A 23,423-nucleotide genomic window follows, 5' to 3' on the forward strand; every position below is an offset into this window, starting at 1 on the left:
CCAACATGAAATCTTACAACAAATTGCATCATACTATATCATTGTCCCCCACCTGATGAAATCGGAGGGGTCTGGGGCAATTTTATATGCCAATAAAACAATGTGCTTTCAAAAACAAAAACCCCTGAGTGGTGAAAAGGCTGCTTCTTTAAAGACATTTATACATATTGTTTCTAAACAAAAAAGTGCTCATTTTAGATAATACCAGATGATTGTGTGTTCAAGGTACTCCACCAGTTTTATACATAAAGATCTGTTTACTTGTCATGGAAGGTGCTACTATGGAAACAGCTGATTCATGTCTCATGTGACTCTGGAGGAGAAGTCTTAAAAAAGAACTAATGATGTCATGGGGTTAGCTCAGCTTGTGTTTGATACTACACATTTATAACACAAAGCCTGCATTACAAACCAGAGATGTGGAGTTTAAAAGATGTTGGTGTTTATCAGGTAGGGATGGTCTAACAAAGACAATGTCGAGTTGCAATATGGGAAATGTAGGATCTAGTGTTTTTAGAGCTTGAGCCATACTAGACACAAAAAGTGAGGATATCTAAGTCTCTGTGGCTTAAATTTTTACCACTCTTTACAACCTATCTCTTGCAATTCCCTGAACTTTATGGAAACACAGTACTACATTGCTAGAGAACCCCTTTAAGTTGTTGCAGGTGAGAGGTACAGTATGTGCAAGGCAGTGCATGTGTGGTTCAAACAACTGTATCAGTTCTGTCTGTGTGTGTTGCTTGAGGATTGTTCTTTCCTGCTGCACATTTCTTGGCAGCCTCCATATAAATGATCCGTATGGCCTGTGGAGAGGAGCACAGCCTCAGCCTGTCTGTGTTGGCCTTGTGATTGCAGAGGAGTTGGCCTGACTGTAGCTGCTGAAAATTGTTGGGAATCCCACATGTCACGGCCTGGTGTAGATGCAGATGCAGACTGGGACAACCACTAAGGATGTGTTCTCCCAACCACACCTTCCCTGCAGGACTTTGTGTCACACCTGCTGGTTTTCTTTTTCAAGATTGTATGCTTTAAAAACCACTTTCAGCATGACATGTTCATAAGTCAGTTATTACAACGATGCTGTAACAGGAGATGAAACCTGTACAGATAAAGGTTCCTTGTGCTACAAGCTGCCAAACACAATACTTTGCTGCAGATGTCATTGTTTTTCCACCATGAAAATTCAAATACACAGAGGTCAATAATGGTGTACATTCTAAAAAAGTAAGTCATGTCTGTGATGTTTGGATATCAGACTGATGAATCCGAGTGATACTGTAGAAGGCACTAGCTTCTGAGCTAACCCCGCCAGCTGTCTGTCATTTACACTTACACTTGCACTTGCTACCTGGTAGCTACTTGTCTGTAATTGATGTGAGGCAATCACCAGGATCTGGAACAACTTTAAATTTTTTCAAACTTCAAAACGTTTCCTTGACAGAACCATCTTTGGCTAAGTGTAGACAGTGCAGGAACCTACATGCAGTGAGCAAATTAAACAGACTACAGTGAAGAATTTATTTTTGATTTTATTAATTAATAAATACTAACGTAATTATATTTTTTAAAATATAATTTGAGGATTTTATGTCTTTATTTGATAGCTGACTGCAGAGAGATATCAGAAAATGAGGCTCAGATTTATTAATAGATTAGATAGAATAGATTTGATTGATGCCAGATGCAACGCCTGGCTGAGTAGTGATGTGTGCAGAAATGCTGTGGGCCAGACTTGCGTCTCTATATGAATGGCAAAGACACAGGTTTGACCAGTGTCCAATAGTCTGATATGAATGGGTCCAATGTGCCTCAGTAGACCCACGTCATACAGGCATCTGCTGTTTGAAAGTGGTCTCCCCATGTTTCTTGTCTCTCTGCACTGACTGAAAATATATTATTAAAAAAAAAAAGATTGATCATTCAAGTCCAGTCGTGACCCCCTTTACTCAGAGTGCTCTCATATGAACAGCTTTGGACTGGAACGTTTTCAGAATATTGTGAATATTGTGAAATGTTTTGGGTAATTGCTCTCGCTATCAGTGGTGTGTTCTTGGCTTGGTTGGCTCGTGATAGATGGTTGCTGCTAGCGCCTCATTTTCTTTGTAATAAACTTGTTTTTTCAAGTGTTTCTGTCATTAGTCCAGTGTGTTTTTCAGATACGGCAGTACATGTTTGTTGATGTAAAAGCGGATATTGCTATAAGGATTTTTTTTCCCCTTGAGTTCTTTTATCATTTTTCATCTTATGCTGCAGAAAGATCACATTTTTCCAAATATCATGCAAGAAAAACATGTGGTGCCGCTCCTTCTCATTGTTGTGTGTGTGTGTGTGTGTGTGTGTGTGTGTGTACATGTGTGTGTGTGCATGTGTGTGCTCTGATGTGTGCAGCTGAGTAGCAAAAACACTCCTCTGTGGCTTTCCAGTGAACTTTCAGATGTGTATTCTTCCTTCATGACTCCATGGTTTCCTTTCCTTGTGCTTTCAGCCAGAACGCCTCCCACGGGCTGCTGCTGTCGCTGTGGAAAGAAGCTTGCATAACATTACTAACTGGGTCAGTTCCTCTATCCAGCTGAGCCAAGGGTTGTACAGAGCTTTTCCATCAAACAGCGCCCCACTGACTAACCCATGTTCCTGAATGTACCCTTACACTGATGTCACTGTCTGCTTTCTACAGCTGTCTCATCTCTCAGTTCCCATCGTGTCTTAAACAATTCACAGAACATGATCTCAGGATGAAAAGGCCTAAGTCATATATTGGCCATCTGTTAGTGGTTGCTGAGTATGTCTATGTGTGTTACCAGGTGGTGTTCGAGGTAGCATTTAACAGTGCCAGAGGTGGATACGTGGCCATAGATGACATCTCCTTTTCTCCTGAGTTCTGCCACACAGACACAGGTGAGAGGAGACCTTTGGATTTTAGGGGGATAAAAATGGATCAGAATCACTATTTGATGTTCTGTACCTCACTCCTGGTTCACTTTGTCTGGCTGTTATATATGCTGTACTGTAAGTCTGAAGTCCCACTTGTGGCCACTAGAGAGTGCAATGTTAATTACAACTCAGAGTGCATTATATACCAACGATTTTTATGGAGTTAGGATTAAGAAGGTTAGGTGTACAGATTCTCAACAACTCCCCCCACCAAGCCTTCTGGTCTGAGGCCATGTCTCTTCAAGACAAAATGTAAGAAAAGAATAGGAGGCAGAGGAGAGAAGCACAGAAACAAAAGGAGAAAAAAAAGGAGCCAAAAAACAGAAAGAAGAGGAAAAAGGATGCATGGAGAGGAAAGCAAGAGGAAGCACAGAAAGAGGAGGGAAGGACAAGGCCAGTGAGAAAAGAATAAAAGATGAAGGGAAAGAAAGGAGGGGAAGAGAAGGGAGACAAAGAGGGAGAGAGAGTGATACAATGGGGACAATGATAAGGACAACAGGATTAGGTTCAAGTTTATCTGTTGGGATTTGGGTTAGTGGTTTAAACGACAGTGGGACTAAAAATGTAAATGTTGTCCTAGAGTCCTAGTCCTTTGTGCTAAAGAAAATGTCATGGGGTTATTAAAATTCAGCATGTTATGTTATAAAGATCAAACAAGTTAGGGCTACCATGCCTGAGTATGACTGCCCCCCCTCTTCATTCCCCCACCACTCAGCTTTCACATTAGTAATGTTGTTCTGTACCTGAGTACACTTGCATATCTACACACTCTGGTACAGTAGGTATGCAACTAGTTGGTTTGCGATCTGCCAATAAACACAAAGAAGAATATGAAGAAGAAGACTACACTTGCGTCATCAACTGCGCGACATTTGTTTATGTCGTCGCTCCAGTGTAGAAAAGCACACAAATCGCAAGATCCCAAGCCCATCCAATGGAGTCGACCTTCGCACCATGCCTATCATATTTTTGTGTGTAATGTCCAGTTATGATTGTATGTTGTCATCTGCTCAAATTTCAAGCAAGCATTGAATTTCTTCAGAGATCCTTTCGCAGCCATGTTTGAAGACGACAGTCAAATAGTTATGACGTCACATTCTAAATAGCAGTCCATTTCTGTGTTTTGGTACAATAGTTTTCACGCCTGATGCGAACTGCACCCGAGTACACTCGAGACCACCTTTTTAAGTGTGAGCTTCCCTCACACATTGAACACTCATTCAACTGCAAAATACTTCAGTCGTAAAGTCCCTCAGTGATGCAGCTCAATTCATTTTTGAATGTAGTCGTCATCAAACATTCACATGATGGACATTTATTTTTTAATGGCAAAAAGCAGTTTCTTCAACAGGTAAATAAAGCCAGCAATGTTAATTATCTGGATAGTTTGGTGACTGAGAGAGCTCAGTGCACTGCAAACAGACAAAACTGCAAGTAACAGAACTAAGTGACAGTAAAACTTCTGAACAAGCTAGTTATGCTTAAAAAGGCTAACACTAGGCATATAGCCAATATTTTCAGTAATATTGGGAGTATTATGGAAACCAAATCATAAAACTAAAATAAACATTGTTAGCTTATTTTCCAACATAACTGATGAGCAGTTGACATACTGTATTCATCAGTTTTTAGTGTCCTCTGTATGACTTGCAGAGTTTTGGATTTATTTATCTTCTTCATCTAAACAGCCAAATCCTGAGTGAAGATTTGAAGAAGAATTTGTCTCAAAGATTCAATAAAATTGCTGCACACAGTATCGTCTTCATATTAACATGAAAATGAATCTTCATGTATATATTTATGCTTTGTCTTTTTTAGTGGTAAATATGTGAAAGATTATACATTAATACATCATCATAACCTATATCACTGACCTCTGTTAACAAGGCAAGTTCACATTGGAGGTGCTGTGTTTTTTTGTTCCAGAGCCGACCGTTGACCCCTCCATAGCCAACTGTGATTTTGAGAATGGGCTGTGTCTGTACTATCAGGAGAGAGCAGAGAGTAAGGTGTGGAGCAGAGTTTCGGTCAAGCCTAATGCCTACAGGATAGGAGACCATACTACAGGAACAGGTGAATCAGCCTGAACCACAGGTTCCAGTGCATCATACTGCACAGTGGCAATACTAACATTCTAACTAAGTACTAAGTACATTTACTCAAGTACTGTACTTAAGTACAATTTTGAGTTACTTGTAATTTACTTGAGTATTTCCATTTGATGCCACTTTATACTTCCACTCCACTACATTTCAGAGGGAAATATTGTACTTTCTACTTTTCAGAGGAAGATTTGACACAATGGATAATATAACAAGCTTTTAAAATACAACACATTGTTAAAGATGAAACCAGTGGTTTCCAACCTTTTTGGCTTTTGACGTCTTACAAAAAAGTGTGTAGTCAGGGTCACATTTCACATGTCTATGAGTTGTTAACAGCTCCACCAAATAGTGATTTTTCCCTCTAAACTTCTCACATGCTTTCATTTCAATAAATGTTCAAATGATCCAATATTTCAGCAAAAATCAAAGATTAGAGAAAAAGTCCAAAAACTGAAAACAGATTTGTGCATCAGAACTTTGTTTTTTCTTCTTTCCTCTCCCATTAATCATCTCACGACCCCTCAGATTTATCTGCTGACCCTTTGGTCACCTTGGACCCTTTAGCTAACTGTAGTACTATAAAGTAGTGTAAACTAGCTCCACCTCCAGCAGCTACAACAGTAACATGCTGCTCTAACACTGATGCTTCACTATTAATAATCTAATAATGTCATATATAATAATATATCAGTCAGAGGGACCAAACCACTACTTTTACTGCAATACTTTAACTACATCAAGCTCATAATACTCATGTACTTTTACTGTAGTAGGATTTTTCATGCAGGACTTTTACTTGTATTGAGTATTTTGTACATTACTGTATTGGTATTTTTACTTAACTAAATGATCTGAGTACTTCCACCACTGCTCACTGCCTCATGATGTACAGAGCATTACTGTGCATGTACATCTATAGTTAAACATACTGTACTGAACAAACAATACCCCTCCTGTTTTGATTGATTTTTTTTGTCCTGTCTTTTTAAGGCTGTTTCCTCCTGGCAGACACTCGTTTCACTTCCAGGCCTGGATATGTGGGTCGGCTTCATGGACCCTTTTTACCAGGGAACCACAAATACTGTCTGAGGTTCTATTACATGCTCTATGGATTTAGGAAAGTAGATAATGCTCTGGCTCTGTACATTTATGATGAGAACAACGTGGCGCAGGAGAAGGTGTGGAGCCTGGCTTACTCTTCCAGGGCTGTTTGGAAAGAAGTGGAGATCACCTACATGAAGCCCATGGTTTCCAAGGTAGGAAGCATTAGACGAGTGGTGTATGTGGAGGTTGAATGGAAAGACATGGTGACAGAGTTAGTCAACTTACCATATACAGTGATCAATTTACTATTGATGCTCAAGTAAAAGAATGGATGGATGAATGGATGGATGATGAATGAACTAGGATGATAACTGGATGAACAGCAGTATTCAGTCTTTTTCTCTGTTTCCTAGATTGTGTTTGTCAGCATATGTAAGAACTTCTGGGAGTGTGGCCTGGTAGCCCTTGATGACATCACTGTCAGCCTGGGGGACTGTCAAATCACAGCAGGTAGAAGACTCACTAAGACATACACTGACTGCATGTCATGCTGCATTTTTCTACACAACAGCAGGGCACAGTAAAGTTACTTTGCTGGGGATCTGCAACTCTTCATCTAGCAGCTCACTATTGCTGCTCCTGACTGTTCCATTATTATATGTTCCATATGCAAAAAATAAGCTGCTGGTGAAAATGCTGTGACAAATGTGGCTGCTTCAGAATAAAAGCCACTGGCTGAGAGCATTAGCAGTAACCTAATGAGAGAACAGTAAATGAAGCTGGTATCAATGAGGTCAAATTACAAACAGTAACACTGCATTATTCCCTGAATTGAGAAGCTGGAATCAGAGAATTTGGGCACTTTTTTCTTAAAAGATGATTCAGAACGATTAATCAATTACCAAAATAGTTGACAATTAACTCAGCAGTTGGCAACTAATTGATTAATCAACTAATCATAGCACCTATACAACTATCACATATTTGTGTAATGTTGAGGTGTCCACATACTTTTGTTAATATACAACACATTCTGATAGAACATGAAAGAACATTTAGTTGCATTAATCAGACACAAAGATATGGATTCACTGTATGTGGCGTGCATTGAGGTGAGAGTGCATCCACCAGAATGACATTTTCATCCCAGTTTGACTCAATTTCATCAGTGTGCAGAGACACAGGCACATGGAGAACATGCAGACTTGAGCTCATAAGATACTCTATATCAAGCACCACATGTTAAAAGTTACAGTGTGTGTATTCAGGAACTAAAGAAATAACAAAGCGATGAAAGACATCACTTAAAGCAAGACTGTAAACAGATGTTTTGTTTCAGTGGACATGTTCCCATCCACTTATGACAGTTTGCGAAAGTGCTTACATTCTTAACTTTATATGGAGCAAGTCAAAAACTCATGGCAAAACAGCTGCCAGCAAAGCTTCTGAAAAAAGTAGCATTGGATTAGAAAAACACAGCAATGTTCATACCGGTATTTGCTATTAAAGACTGAGGTCAAGTCACAAATAATAATAATAATAAGTTTATTTAATATTCAGTCATATTAATACTCACATTCCTCGAGACACTTATATAGGGCCAAGATTTGGTGCTATATAAATAAAATTGATTGATTGATTGATTGATTATATAGCACCTTTCAAAAGCAGACGTCACAAAGTGCATCACAATAAAAACAAACAAAAAGCAAATAAAAAAGCATATAAGAGACAGAGCAACAAACATGAAATGCAGACATCCAGATAAAATCACATGGCAAAAATGGAAATGTTTCTTAGCTGGTAAAAACAGGAGTGAACCAAACAATTTACATGCTGGTTAAGACTCAAAGCCTGACCCATAGAAACGCCCAGATTACGGAGGGTAGGTTTAACAGAAGAAGATTAAGAGCCAAGACTTTCCATCAGCTTCAGGAAAACGTCATCAGGGAGGAAATGATGTTTGGCCTGTTACATGTTGAGTAAGACTAAAAGGCTCTGTGATATTAATAAAACTAGAAGCAAATTTATCAGAAGCATCGTCAATGTGAATGTTAAAATCACCAAGAAGCACAAACCTAGATAGCTTGAGAACAGCAAAGCAACCCCAAAACATCACTGAGTCTCCTCCCTGTTTCAGGGTGGTCTTTTCTTTGAAGGCTTCATTTGTTCTTCTGTAACTATAGGGCTGGTGTGATTTACCAAAAAGCTCTAATTTTGTCTAATGCAAATCAGTCCTAAGCACATTCTCCCAGAAGGACTGTCGCTTGTCAACATGCATTTTGGCAAAGTCCAGTCAGGCTTTTTTGTCTCTCCCTCTTAGAAATGGAGTCTTCTTGGGTCTTCTACCATGCAGCCCATTTTCATTCAGACAGTGACAGATGGTGTGAATTGAATCTATTGTACCTCAAACTTGAGGATCAGCTTGGATCTGTATTGAAGTTTTCCTTGGTTCTTTCTCGACCATTTGAGCAATCCCTCTGTTCAATCTCGAGCCAATTTTCCTTTTGCAACCACATCCAGAGATGTTAGCTACAGTTCCATAGACTTTAAACTTCTTAATAATATTGGCAACAGTGGTCACAGGAACATCTTTGCTCTTTGGAGCTCTTTGGAGATGGTCTTGTAACCTTTACATTGACCATGCTTGGCTACCTTTTTCTAATGTCTTCAGACCACTCTCTAATTGTCCCTCTGTTTTCTATGTTCAATGCGATGCACGCAGTAGCACAAAACAGCAGAGTGAGTAATTTTCTCCTTTTAAACTGGCTGCATGAGTGATTATAAGATTGAAAATCTTGGAATGATCATCAGTGTGGGAGTGGGAGGACTACCATACAGATGGGGGGAGCTAGAGGGGGAAACTGAGTGAATACTGTAGGAGCCCAGGAAAGTACAGTCAGATAGGCTGACTGCAAGTCAGGAGGTAAAAGCCTTACACAATTGCAAAGTCAGTTCAGTGTTGGTTGATAAATGACGTGAGCCTTCCTGGCAAGGATGGAGCTGTCTAGTTTAAAAAGCTGAAGCCCATTCAAAAAGGCGGCAAAATTATCAACAAACATTTGTCTGGATTTCTCTCGTAGTAAACCTTTAGCCAGATATGCAGTCAGTGGGAGGCCAAAAATATTTACTTGCTTTCTGGTATCCAGGAGACAGACCACAAGGCGCACAAACTCCTTTTTGAGAAGCTCCAAATTTGGATTTTTGATGTTGTTGGTACCAGCATTAACAACAACTGCAGAGGCAGATATATGTTGTTCAATCAGCTGCAGAGTGGTGGGTGTCATGTCCTTTACGCAGGCACCTGGATAGCAGAAAGTCTGGCCACTGCACACAGCCACGAGCCAGACCATAGAGGTGCCAACAACAAGCACTGAAGGTTGGCGCCGCACCTGGATGTGGCATGCCTGACCACCTGGGGGCATGGTGGTGGTGCCCAATGCTGAGACCTGTGGAATACACACAGATATACACTTCACTGCATTTGCTTCTTGTCTTATTCTTATTCTTGGGCATGGAAGTTTAGTCTTGACCTGGGAAACAGCATATGGATGTTAATCAATAGGTGAATATAGATGTTTAATATAGTGTAATTGTGACAAAATAATAACTCAAAAGGTTCACTTACTACATGACCTAAGTATGAAACCTTAGTGTGACCTTTCACACTTTCACACTAGAGTCACTGGAGCACCCTTTAAAGGATAGTTTTGCACCTCCATAAAGCTGAGGGACTCACAACTGACAGATTTCCAAATATATTTCAAAAGCTAAGCAGCAGTGGCCAAGACATCCTGACTGAAACCAGATATCCAGAAAAAATGCCTGGTCCTACATTTCCCATAATGCAGCTTGTGTCTTTTCTTTTAGCAAGATGAAGCTCAAGTCAAGACAACCCTGATGACGTCAGATTCTCACAATATCACTATGTTATCATTCCTTCTCTGAACATAGTGATCTCATAGAAATCCCACCACTGACCTGACCTGCTGGGCTCTCCTTCACTCACAGAATGCTCCTGAAGTTTAAATGAAAAATGTTGTAAACACTGCGCATTCTCTCTGTAAATCTGCCACCGACTATTACTGACTATGTGTGTGTGCTCCACAGGTTCCCTCCCAGGCCAGTGTAACTTTGAAAGTGGAGTCTGTGGATACATCCAGGATAAGAAAGAAGACAACGCCGACTGGCTGCGAGTCCGAGGATACACGCCCACCTCCTACACAGGACCCAGAGGAGACCACACCACTGGGGTGGGTGAGTCATTTCCCCATTCACTGCTTCAGTCATAGACAGAACATTGAAACCTGTATAAGGTGATATATGAAGGGATGACACATCACCCCACTGTTAAAGATTTTAATATCAACAGCCAGACTTTGACAACCACTCAGTCACAACTGTGCTTAAGGTGTCTGACTACAGGAGTTGTTGACTGTGTATTTAATACTTTCCATTTTCTCTGTTCTCATTAGTACAGTATTCTGTGCGTATTGTATTTTTACAGCTGCAAAGTCTCCACTGGGATCAATAAAGTTTAATACTGTAAAGTGTTATTCATGGATTTGTCCGTTGTGTACCTCCTTCAGGTTATTTCATGTACATCGAGGCGTCACTCATGCGTCCAGGTCAAAAAGCTCAGCTGTTGACTTCTGACCTGCGGGGCTCCTCCACTCCTCAGTGTTTAATCTTCTACTACCACATGTATGGATCTGGCACCGGCATACTGAGCGTGCTCCTGCGCCACGGCAGCAGAGAGCATGACGTACTGCTGTGGAGACGGCGTGGTGAGCAGAGCGTCAGCTGGATAAGAGCAATGGTGGACTACCACTGTAATGTCCGACACCAGGTACAAAAAAGATTAAAACAGTGTGAGCTCAGCAGCCACACAGTTCTCCGTTCTCTATTTCACTGTTTACTATTTCGTCTTCAGATTAGGCTAACCCATTGTTGCTAACTTTGGAGCTAACCCCCTTCACTTTTCCAGCACTTGGGGAAATAACAGACATGACTTTTCACGGTCTTAAGAAGCAACGGCATTTATTACCTGTTACACTGTAGTCTGTACTGTACATTTACTGCCAGACTGACAACTTACTGCTAACCTTTTCCTCTGCTCCGCTTGCATTCACCGTCACTTTTCTGGTGCTTGCCCACCCACCCGTTCCCACCCACTATGTACACATTTTACGCAATGCCATATTCCTTAACTGAGCTATGCTACCAATAGTTTCCCAGGCAACGACACAGAGGTTGACTCACGTATTGGAACAGCGCTGCACAGAGGCTCCCAAACGCTGTTGATTTCCGAATGAATGGATATTTGGTAGGGATGCACGAATTGGATTTTTATTTCCGATATGCCAATGTTTCCAACTCACTGTGGCCAATTGCCGATGCCGATACCGATATATGCACATATTTTTTTCCAGCTGGCTGAGGAGACTATTATGCATGCAAGCATAGATTGTACTAAGTATGATCAAGAAAGACAATATATGAAGGAAGAACTTAGGAAGACTGGAGTTCAGGAGCTCAGCATTAAAACTTTAATGAACCTGCCAAGTGGGTGGAGCAGTAGAGTTTTCTTTGTGTTTATTAGACAGACAGGATTAATGTGTAGGATTTAATCTCTGGTCCACCTTGCCAACCGCCATTATAAACCAAAAAGAAGAAGAAGAAGTTTTTTTTCCAAACAGGTACATCCTGTCAGCCGAAGTGTTTCCTATCTGTCCCTCCAACCGCAGGAAATAATGGATTAATACTGGGAAGCTATTGATGCAGCACTTTTCTCCTTACGAAAGTAACACAGCGATTATTTGATTAATGAAAATTTGGTTGGACAAGAGCATATCGACCAACTAATTGACCAGTCGACCAGCAGACTACAGCCAGTGTCTGGGGTCTGGAGGGGCTGTCCTGGTCAAAAATAAGTCTCTTGAAAAATGTGAAACTTTTCTGAACATACAATATACATCTCAACCTGACCTCCCTATCATGACTCATTGTCACATTTACCTTTGTAATGATAAACGAAACAATATTTTTCTCTATCTGAATTAGTTTAGACACTCTTGCTTGGTAATTTAGTACTCAAAAGCAGTATACAGCAATTTAATAAATAGTTTATAACACACTGTAATGTAGTAATAAGCAGATAGAAGTGTTAATTAATGTATTTGTCAAGAACTATAACTCCTCCTGTGGGAACCCATAAGTGTTTGCTGCTGTATAAACAGATAATGAATGACAATTGTTACGAGAATGACTGGCAGTTCGGCTCCTGGCGTGTCTAGGTCAACTTAATTTCTCTAAAATAAAGTGTCCGTTTGGGGAAGAGTTAAGTTACAGAGTACAGCGAAGGAAGAGAAGCCTGGCTGACAGAGGGTTGTGTGGGGCTTACCTCCAGTCAGCAACAGTGGCTAGCTCAAACCAAGAGCTTCCCATGAGCAGCCAGGTCAGACGGCGTCAGTAGTGTTGGTGGTTGTTCTAAAATGGAAACAAAGCTGGAGGTAGTCAGCTTCCAGTTCTCAAGGCCAGAGATAAAGGTTGCTCAGGTGTCAGGGCTCTCAATCTCACAGTGGTTCAGCACAAAAAGCACTTCCTGGATGCTGCTACCAAGAAAATGTATCACACCTGGGCCACTGGGTTAATTGATAAGGCCCGCCCACTACCAACAGGCCAAAAATAAGGAGGAAATGATAATGTGACTAATAAAGTGCATACTGCTCAACCACCACAATATAGTAAAACACAGTTGTAATAATATAAAATGTTTTAATAGGAGAAGTTATAATTGTTGACAAATGCTGTACATTAATAAAATGAAAAATATCCTTATATCTGCTTAGAACTACAGTACAGTGTGTTATAAACATTTATTAACTGTTTATATACTGCTTATAAATGCTAAATAGGGGGGCTTTTTTTCTTGCAGATTATATTTGAAGCCATCCGAGGCCCATCACTACGAAGTGACATGGCTATCGATGACATCAGTTTTAGAAGGGGACCATGTGAAGGTCAGTGTAAATCTTTTTGTATCTGTTCAAGTCTAAACAGATGTGTCATGTCACCTCTACATCAAATTAATGGAGACACATTATTGCACAAGAGCAAAATTCTAATTCTGTTTCTTTTAATTATTGAATTTGTCTTGATGCACATATTTGTACAATGTCAGTGTGTAAGTTTAAGCAGTTCTTCATTCACGTCAGTGTTTTTTTTGTCCTCCTCCTCAGATCCTGGTGACACTATTTCATACTCAGGCTTCTCGGAGTACTTCAATGAGATTGAGAACTGATACTGACAGGAAGCCTTTCTGTATAAATGCTTTTTCGGTTCTCAGAACTTGGCTGGGTGACTTTCAGAGGTGCGAATCTGACAATTTACAAAGTCGTAGAGTGATGCTTATGTTGCTGCCAGGACCTCCACCACACTGCACTGCTGTCTCTCATCTCTTTCTAATTCTCAGTGTTTCTCTCATTACCATTGTCATTATTTCTAACAAATCTTTATTTTTCCTTATGACATAATTTAACAGTCACGCCTCATTTGCATGACACTCAATTACACAATCACAATCAAGTGTTAAGACTTTGTCACTTGTTTTCTTTGCAATTGGTGATTTGAAAAAAACAGAGATATCAGTTAAAAAGCACCATTGCTGCGTTCATTCATTCACAGCCCAGGTTCAGGAGACAAATTCACAAATACACATAACTGTAAATGGAAACTCGCATTGTGGAGTATGATGACATCATCCTAGGACAAACACTTATATTATTTTTCCCCCGAAGCTCTCATATAATCTTGTGACAGTGGAACAATGGACACACTAAACAAGGGGAACACAGGGTAGTATATAACAATATGAAGTTTGTTTTCAGGCTTACATGCTTGTTGTCTATAATTCTGTATTCTTAGATGGTATATGTCTCGCTTCAGCTGACACATAAATCAAATGTCGGCCCATTTGCATTTTACTAGGAACTAGAGAAAACCTGAATATTTCTTTGGTCCTTTCATTGGTGGTTACTTACTAAATTAAAATGACTAGTAATATCAGAGACAAAAAGAGTCTCAAACACTGAACACTGAAAGTTGCTAGGCAGAGACAGAGTGATCTGATTGGTGTGCTGTTTTGCCAATATCAGACATTTTTGATACCCATGGAACTTTCTCAATGCACTTGTGGGAATAGGAATAGCTGATGCCAACCTTGGGGTGACCTCATCACAGCAGGTTGGTGACAGGACCATGCGCAGTGTGCATCCCTGTAAGATTGCAAGCTGGACTACTGAGTGGCATTCAGATAATACTGCCTATCAAGCCAGTGGAGTCGGCCAATAAAGAGTATCTGCTATTTGCTCAGGTAAGAGGATTTAAAGGCAGCTTAAAGGTATGTTAGGTCAGTGCAAGAGAATGGCGTCACAGTCTGATACGCACTGCAGGGTGTAATGGCGGGTCAAAAAATAATTTAACATGAATACTGGGCTTCCATAGGAATGCTGACCCAATGTTTGGCACTTTTCACTGTGCATTGATAACTGACAGTTTGACATGAGCCCTTTTGAGACACAACTTAAAAATAAAGAATACTAAAAGTTAGTATTGCTGTTCTGTAAATTCAGGCAAATTTTAAAAAGAATTGTCCAAATCTGTGCAGTCTGTGTTAGTGTCTAGTGTTGGTCAAAGTCCCACATTTGCCATAATTCAGCTCAATCGCATCGTTTTTTACCATCTTTCCTCCAGACACTCGCAGCGTGGTACACCCATGTCTTTCAAACTCTATAATAATAATTAAAAATATGTAAACTTTCTACATGAGGAAAAGGGTAAACTGTTGTAAGAAAGGCCTGTTTGCCAGGTGTCCCATACCACAGAAAAAACAAGGAACGCCTGGAAGTGTTTTAATATAAAACTGATGTGTTGAGTTTGCCTTTACAGCAAACAAAAGCAAAAGCAAATGAACACAGCAAAGGAGAGAAAACCAGAAAACAGGGAGGATACTTGATTAAACAGATTAAATATACAGTGGAAACTAGAAAGCAAACATGGTTTGTCATAGTCTGTCTCAAATAATGTTTTCTCTGCGTTCCAGGTGAATTAAGGCTCTGCCAACTGTACTATTACACAAAACTACACTTGGCGCTACAAGAGAATTGTTAAATCTGCAGTGGTGTATAAAGTGAGAAAAAGCATGTTTACTGGAGCTTAGAGGTAATGAGAATTCCCACTTTGGTTTATTTCTATGAGAATGCAATATTCTATAGTGTCCAGAAATCATGTGAAAAGACCCAAACCAACAATGTTAGTCCATCTTTCAATACTGTTCGACTTCACCACCCTGTCCATGTCCATTGGGGCCTTCTGAAGATGTAAATCTTTAAAAACAGCTCAAAAATATATAGTTTCATTTTTTAAAAGGCTCAGTAATTTCCTATAACAATATAGTGTAAAACATTAGTCAAAAAGGAGAAATAGTGCATTTGTTGGCAATTATTTTCCGTGTCCGAGTAATCCACATTTGTTCTACTGAGTATTTCTGGCAGCAGGATGGTGTGTGGAGGATTGAGTGAAAATAAACTACAGTGTATGTGTTCATGGTAACGAAGGAACATGTCACCCAGTGCAGCAGTGTGGCTCATTGATGTGTTTTTGGACAACAATGGAGCTCTATGGCACAGAGGAATAATATATATCAGACTTTGATACACACACAGTACTTGGTAGTAGATCAATTAATTGTTGATTTGACTTAAGTTCTTTTAAGTCAGATATAATTTCAGTTCTGACTTAATTATGGATCATCCTAACTGGGCTTTAGGACCTCTGGAAAACCATAGAAAAGAAAACCAGGAGTGAACCACATTTGCACGCACCTCAGTGCGTAGTAGCACTGGACCATTACTGATTCCATGTTGTTCCACTGAGAGGAATCAAAGCATATAATCCATTCAAAAACACCACATACGCATTAACAGTAGGCAAGACACTCTGCTTTTGTAGACGAAGATTGGGCCGTACCATTCTGTGATCTTTCCATTGCTTGAAGAGCTCAGTAATCCAGCTTCTGAAACAAAAGGACTGGCCATTCATTTTGAGAAATTAAAGTTGCCATTATATAATGTTTTTATAATAATTTTACTTATTCCAGTGTTGCACTGTTCTGTATATATGTATTTTTTGCAATATCAGCTGTTAGAATTTGAAAATGGTCCTGCTTAAGAGGCACATGAAAAAAAAAAGCTTTGCTACATGGACAAGTTTCAAGTTCGAATGCCAATACCATATAATTTTGTGGATATTTCTCCCTACGTGCATTATCTCAACTCTGAATATAACCAAGGCAATGCAGGCATTTTCTTCATAGAATTCACACAGTCATTTTTCTATGTCAGTTCCACTATGACAAAGGATTTGAGTCCAGCTTCAATCTTATATCACAATCAAGGCAATAGCCATTTCATTTATTATATCAGTATGTTTTTCAAAGCATGGATTTATTGAGGTGCTGGATACCTTCCCAAGGGGTTTGATCTGTGCTTACTCATTATTATCATACAGATCCTGCAGATTTTTCAGCCATACATGCTCCAAGCTTCCCATCATCCTAAAGGTCCTCTGTTGTGCATTTAGAGATGTCCCTCTGCACACCACAGATGTACTGAGTTGTTATTAAAATTCTTTGCTCCTGTTTAGCCTTACAACCAGACTGAACCAATATTTCATCACCAATATTTGGAAATTGGAAATGTGTGCAATAATTCAGATGTCTGGAGCCAGGCTTCTTCCATAGTTCCTCTACTAACCTCTAGACACTAAACTGAAGTACATTCTCATTTCCTATGGAGCACACTGTCATGTAATACATTATGACATTGTTACTGCAGTCAGACAAGATCATATTTTGAAGTGTTTTATATCCTGTCATCTTCCTTTTTGTCATTATTTTTGTATCAGACCTGTGGATTACATGAAGGCAATACATATAAATATATATATATATATATACACACACACACACACACTATGTGGAGAAGAAGCAAGGAGACAAGATAAACAGAAAAAAATCCTATAGATTATTGCAGCAATTGTATTCTGTTTAATATTCAATAAAGTTGCGGGAATTCTTTCTATTTTTCTATTTTTTCTATTCTGTAATACATGTCTGTGACTTTTAGACCACAAATCACAACTTAAGGAATAAATATCACTATCAGAATTGTAATTTGTAGAGAATTAATGAATACAATGTACTTTTAAGTGGACCTTGTTGGTATGTGTGTAGCTCACAATGTGCTATGTCAGCATTTTTAAGTGATATGGGGTTTTATGCATGTTTTAATTACTTTTTTTGTTGCATGTTTTAGATTATTTATTGGGTGTGTTTTATTGCATTGGCTGTGTTTCTTTCAATCTGTTTTTATTTTATTGAATTGGTGTGTTTTTATGGTTTTGTGTGTTGTTGCATGTGGTAGTGTTTTTTCCTATTACCCCTGAAGGGCACAGGCACTGACAAACCCCAGGCAGTAATCAGCAAACAGGCAACAGGTGCAGCTGAAAGAATGAAAATGGCAGAGACACAGACGCAAGGAGGAAGGCAAGACAGAGGAAGGGACAATTGAGGAAGGCACGACAGGGAACCACAGAGAGCCAGACAGAACTGCGTGTTGTCCTCAGCTGAACCCACAGACCAGAAGACAAATCACCACAGGAGCCTGAAGTGCAGCAGCCTGTGTCCATTCAGCATGAATACTCCAGCCTGTGTCGTTACCTCCCAGGAAAACCGTGACTATTTATCATCGTTGTTTAGCAGTGGACACTGGGCGGGCCCACTGCGGGGCTGGGCAAGGGGTGGCAAATCTGAGCTGGAGTATCTGTAGAATACTGGCAGTTGATGTCTGTTTCCCAAGAACGAGCAGAGCACTAGGGAGAGAGTGAGGCAAGATCTGTCTGCGTGGAAAGGGGGACAGACTGCAGAGGATATTGCAGGTGCTGTCATTCCCCTGCAAACATGGTTTGGACGGCAATGTCGTTTCAAAAATGGTTCCGGCTGGATGCCAGAAACAGCAATATTCACATGAAAAGTTAATCATGAAACTCAAGTTGCTTTTTAGCTGACATGTGGACATACATGTATTTGGAATACGGATATGCACTGGTTGAATTTTGGTTTAATAACAGATGTGAGCGGTCACAGGGTGTTGTCCTTTCCACGTTCAATAAAGGTCCACCTGGACCTCACTTCAAAAACATTTAAAATGCTTATGAAAATTTCGCTGTGCAACACATCTATGTGTTGTGTTCACCCTTTGGCACACTGATAATTTACATTAATAAAAGACATTAACACTAGAGTTACTGTTTACTGTGCAGTCTTTATTCAGCCATCTTGAATCTCACACACCTGCCCAGCTCTCATGGAACGTCACTGCATTACTATACAATGATGTCCTTTAATGCACATACTGTTTTAGCGGAGAGGCTGGGCAGAATGGTGGTTGGTACGTATGTCCTGCTTTGAGCTCTGAAAGAGTTTTGAGTACCAATTGCTGTAACTAAAGAAAAAAGCCACAAAATGTCAATCTAAAGGACTGCCGTTTGTGAGGAAAGTATGATAAAGACACTAGTGTAATACAGAGTTATCATTTCCAAAAGAGATACAAGCTTTCATGACTGCAACTAAGTTTAGCTAACCAACCTGCTACAAGCTAACTTACCTACTACATGTCGAACATGCCGAAACGAGAGATGGAAAGGAGGGGGAACCTTCTGATGGATTTTGAAGATGACACCTCACTCTGTTTATGCTCACCTTTACTGGGAACCCCCACATCAAGTCCTAACCCCCAAAAAATCTGTCCAAGCAGCCAAGAGGAGAAAGTATCTAGTGCAGATATATTGAAAGCCATCCAGGAGTTGACGAGCAGATTTACTTCACTCGAACAAAAAATAAATAAAAACTCAGACATTGTGGACACTGGCTATTAAAGAAAATGTTGAAGGGATAGATTACCAGATGAAAACAACTAATGAGAAGGTGCATGCCATGAGTTGGCGGATCTCTGAACAAGAGATGAAGATTGAACAAGCAGAGTGCTATAGTCGTTACTGGAATTTAAAACTGCTTAACCTCTCTGAAGCTGTCAACAAAACCGCAGAAGATGCAAGGAAGCAAGTCTTTGAAATCCTTGGTAAAATTGCTCCAGATGAGAAAAATAAACTCGGTTTTCTCATTGATACTGTACACCGGATCGGACGCCCCAGGAAATATAGGAGCCCACGTCCAGTGACAATACAATTCACCATGCACACCTTCAAGCAGAAAATCTGGAAGGCATCAATGATTGCCACAGTGATGAAGGAGAAGAAGCTTCAACTCTCAGAGGACATACTGGGAGAGACAGAGTTGGAAAAAACTCTGGCCACTTGTTGACAAAGCGCGCAAGGAGGGCAAGCAAACTACATGATGTGGTCCAGATGCGATCATTGACGGAAGAAGAGTTGCAGCAGAAACAATCAAAGACACTGTACAAGTATCACTTGACTCTGTAATCTTCCTAGCTTATGTTGTACTGTCTTAAAATATGGACTAATGATAATAGGTTGGTTTAAGAAGATGTACTGATGATAGTAGGTTTGTTTAAGACGATGGTCTAATGATAATAGGTTGGCTTAAGTGGAATGTATTAGACTAGTTAATAAGATGTTGAATTACTGGTTAATACTCCGTCCAGTTGCAGTTAATAAGGTTATGTTTTGGTACTAGTACTCAAAACTTGAAGAGGTTCTACTACTCTATATTACTTGAGGAAGTTACATAGTAAGCATATTCTATTTCAAGGCTTAAATTTGTTTTAGTTCTCCAGACACAGTACTCTCTTTTATCTTAAATGACTGACTCTAACTTTAACTCGTTGACAATTATTTCTCTCAATGTTTGGGGATTTCGGGATAGTACTAAAAGGAAAGCAATATTTCTCTTTATTAGGAAAACTGATGCAAACATTTTTTTTTTTTTTACAAGAAACTCATTCTTGTGATATAGACAGTAAATTTTGGAAAGGTTAATGGGGGGACCAGATATATTATTCTCATGCCACTCATCACTCTGCAGATGTCACTCTTTTATTTAAGAAATTTACAGGAGATATTTTAGAACATTTAAAATCTGAAGATGGCAGATGGATTATAACTGTTATAAAGCTAGACAACTCTATTTTCATACTGTATATGGTCAAAATCAGGCAGCCCAGGCAAAAATTATGTTTGCACAAATTTATTCAAAGATAAAGGATTTGCAAGATAGAATGTCTCAAAACTCACAATTTAAAGCCACAGTTTATCTAAGTGAGAAGTTGACAGTGACAGATGCATGGCGTTTTTTTAACCCAAGCTGTAAAGAGTTTACTTGGTGTAATGCTGGGTGTACACAACAATCTATGATAGATTTATGGTTAACTTCTAATTCTGGCCTGCAATATATATCTGAAGTTACACATTAAGTTACACACTATGCTCCACTATCAGATCACAAGATCATTTCTATACATTTAATTGGTTCCAAAGAGAAAAATAATAAACTACATGGATATTGGAAGCTGAATAATAACTTACTTAAAGACAAAACCTTTCAAGATTCAGTTAAACAAATGGCACAACATATTTTTAGAAAAAACGAAATGAGTAATACTCAGAAGTGGGAATACTTCAAATTTAAGATTAGAGAAGTAGCTATCAAGCAAAGCAAGGACATTTAAAGGGCTAGCAATACAAAGGAAAAGGAAATTATGGAAAATTTAAAGACTTTATTGAATAAAAAATCTCTTCCAGAAAATGAGAAACTGAAACTAACGCAACTCCAGAATGAAATAAATAAATTATATGTTGATCCTGCTAAAGGAGCCTTATAGATCCAGGGCAAGATGGTTAGAAAATGGTGAAAAAAACACCAGCTATTTTTTTGTGTTGGAAAAATGTAATTGTAAAAGAAATAATATTTCAGCATCAAAAATAAACAACAGCATTAGTACTAAATCCCAAAGAAATAGCAGAACATGTAGGATCATTTTATAAAGAATTATATAAATCTAAATTTGAACCAGAATACTGTGAAGAATTCTTAAATAACATTAAAGAATATATTCCCACTATTTCAGAACAACCTATTTTAAACTGTGAATTTGTGAAAGCCTTGAAACATATGAAAACTGGAAAATCTCCTGGAATTGATGGTTTATCTACTGAATTTTACTTATGCTTTTGGGATGTTATTGAAGCCCCACTTATGGAGATGTACAGAGAATGTATTGACAAGAAGGAGATGACAACAACAACGAAACGGTTTAATCAGTTTGATACCAAAACCAAACAAAGACTCTATTTTCTATAATAGAAAACTAGAGACCGATCACACTCCTAAATGTGGACTATAAATTAACTAAAGATATGTTAGCCAGACAACAACTTAACTTTCTTCCTAGACTTAAAAAGACAAGAAACGTTATGAATATGTGGCTTCAACGTGACCTGTCTATTTTCGGTAGAGTTCTCTTAACCAAGGCTGAAGGGATTTCGAGACTCGTTTATCCTGGTTTGTCAATGTTTGTCCAAGACTCAACATCTAAGGAAATCAACAACATACTTAATAATTTTGCTTGGAAAAATAGACACCACTTTCTAAAAAAAGAGATACTTTCAGGGTCCAGAAAAGAAGGTGGTTATGAATTATTAAATTTTATGGATTTAAATAATACATTTAAAATAAAATGGATTAAGGAATGCCTTAAAACCCCAAATTCTATTTGGTTTTATTCCAAACAATATTTTTAGAAAATTAGGTGGTCTTTATATTCTACTTACTTGTAATTTTAACATTACCAAATTACCTATAAAATTATTTAAATTCCATCAGCAGGCCCTCCTAGCTTGTAAATTATGTTACATACATAACTTTTCCCCACACAAAACTATCTTTTGGAATAATGGAGACATTACTGTTGGAAAAAAATCTATCTTTAAGCAAAATTGGGTTGATAAGGGTATTATTTATGTAAGTGATTTCTTTGATGCTAACGCTTTACTGCTTAGTTATGAACAGTTCCATGTTGTTAAATCCTTTCCTGTAACAAGCAGAGGATTTAATTATGTAATGAAAGCGATTCCTAATGGTCTCTTACATCTAATGAAGAGTCATCTTCATGATCAAGAAGCACTGAGAATAGAACCCCTTTTGATGATAAATGGTATTGACATTATGAATACTAAATACAACAATAAATGTATACACAGTACATTTCACAAAAGAAGAAAAATTACTTCCCAACACCCAACATTATGCACAGGACCCAATAAAATAAATAAACAGGCCTACATATGCTATGCATATGAAATATATTTTATCCAAAAAATGTGTGATATATTATTTAGTCGTGTAGTGTGAATTAATAGCCTAATTAATTACATGTGTGCAAATAGCCTGTGTCGTCCTTCCCAAACAGTCACAGAAGTGACAAGCAGAAGTGCCCACGTGTTACCAAACTGTTGTTACCATTTCACATACAGGTATCGCTCATTTCAATGCCACGGCCACAGTGAAAGGGGTGAAATCATTTATCCAGGAGTAGCTGCAGTGCGCAACAATAACCACCAGGTGGCACATGTGAGCAGTTCAGATGCAGCGTCTGTCTGTCTCTCATTATGCTCGACAAGCAGACCTGACGGAGGAACAGAGAAACCCTGTGAAGCTGTACAGTATACTAACACGTTACACAGTCTTAATTTCATAAAGGACATTTATATTATGATGTTTAAACCAATCATCCGTCAACACAGTTTAGACCTCAATATATGAAACGTGGAATTGAATTTTTAGCTTGTGAAGTATTTTATTTAGACAGCTCTGATGGAACGCAGGATTTATCAAGAGGACGGCTCCAAACAATTTCACTGTATGAACCTGGACTGTGTGTGTGACCTTTTGGATGTGTAGAAGAACACAGAACATTAACTAATATTAGATCTAGATAATTAATGAAGTCAGGCTGCTGTGTCTCGTGCCTAAATGCACACAGCGTCTCTCTCAATGGGGAGACGCACTTACTGTTTCTGCTGCTTATGTGATATTCTCCTGTTAGCTTTGAGGTGGACTTCAGATGAAGAGGGGCCGCTTGTTCCTTGTGGCTGTTGGAGAGGAACTGACGCCTGCTGGTACAAAACCTTCTGGACAACTTTTGGTATTTAATTTCCCAATTAAAGACAATTAAAGGTCCCCTTTGGATTTCTACAAAAACAGACACTTTTAAAAAAAAAAAAAAAAATTGAAGACAGTTCAGG

At 38.9% G+C, this 23,423-nt stretch overlaps 1 protein-coding gene across 5 annotated transcripts in view; it reads left to right on the forward strand.

The window, feature by feature from the left end:
• Positions 1 to 23,423, forward strand: part of mamdc2a (MAM domain containing 2a) — a 58,721-nt gene that overhangs the window by 26,068 nt on the left and 9,230 nt on the right. For 3 of the 5 annotated variants that reach the window (XR_006405308.1, XR_006405316.1, XR_006405315.1), the window contains 9 exons: positions 2,805 to 2,898; positions 4,861 to 5,007; positions 6,030 to 6,295; positions 6,497 to 6,593; positions 10,194 to 10,340; positions 10,673 to 10,932; positions 13,021 to 13,105; positions 13,325 to 13,576; positions 15,721 to 15,722. Coding sequence is in view for 2 of the 5 variants with exons in the window: in XM_044363626.1 (XP_044219561.1) it covers positions 2,805 to 2,898; positions 4,861 to 5,007; positions 6,030 to 6,295; positions 6,497 to 6,593; positions 10,194 to 10,340; positions 10,673 to 10,932; positions 13,021 to 13,105; positions 13,325 to 13,386 (1,158 nt within the window). In the remaining 3 variants the exon portion in view is untranslated. Of the gene's footprint in view, positions 1 to 2,804; positions 2,899 to 4,860; positions 5,008 to 6,029; positions 6,296 to 6,496; positions 6,594 to 10,193; positions 10,341 to 10,672; positions 10,933 to 13,020; positions 13,106 to 13,324; positions 15,463 to 15,720; positions 15,723 to 23,423 lie in introns of those variants that run through there. The other 2 variants (XM_044363626.1, XM_044363640.1) reach the window with 2 other exon arrangements.

This window comes from Thunnus albacares, chromosome 2, assembly GCF_914725855.1.
Source record: "Thunnus albacares chromosome 2, fThuAlb1.1, whole genome shotgun sequence".
In the NCBI taxonomy this organism is placed as follows: Eukaryota; Metazoa; Chordata; class Actinopteri; order Scombriformes; family Scombridae; genus Thunnus; species Thunnus albacares.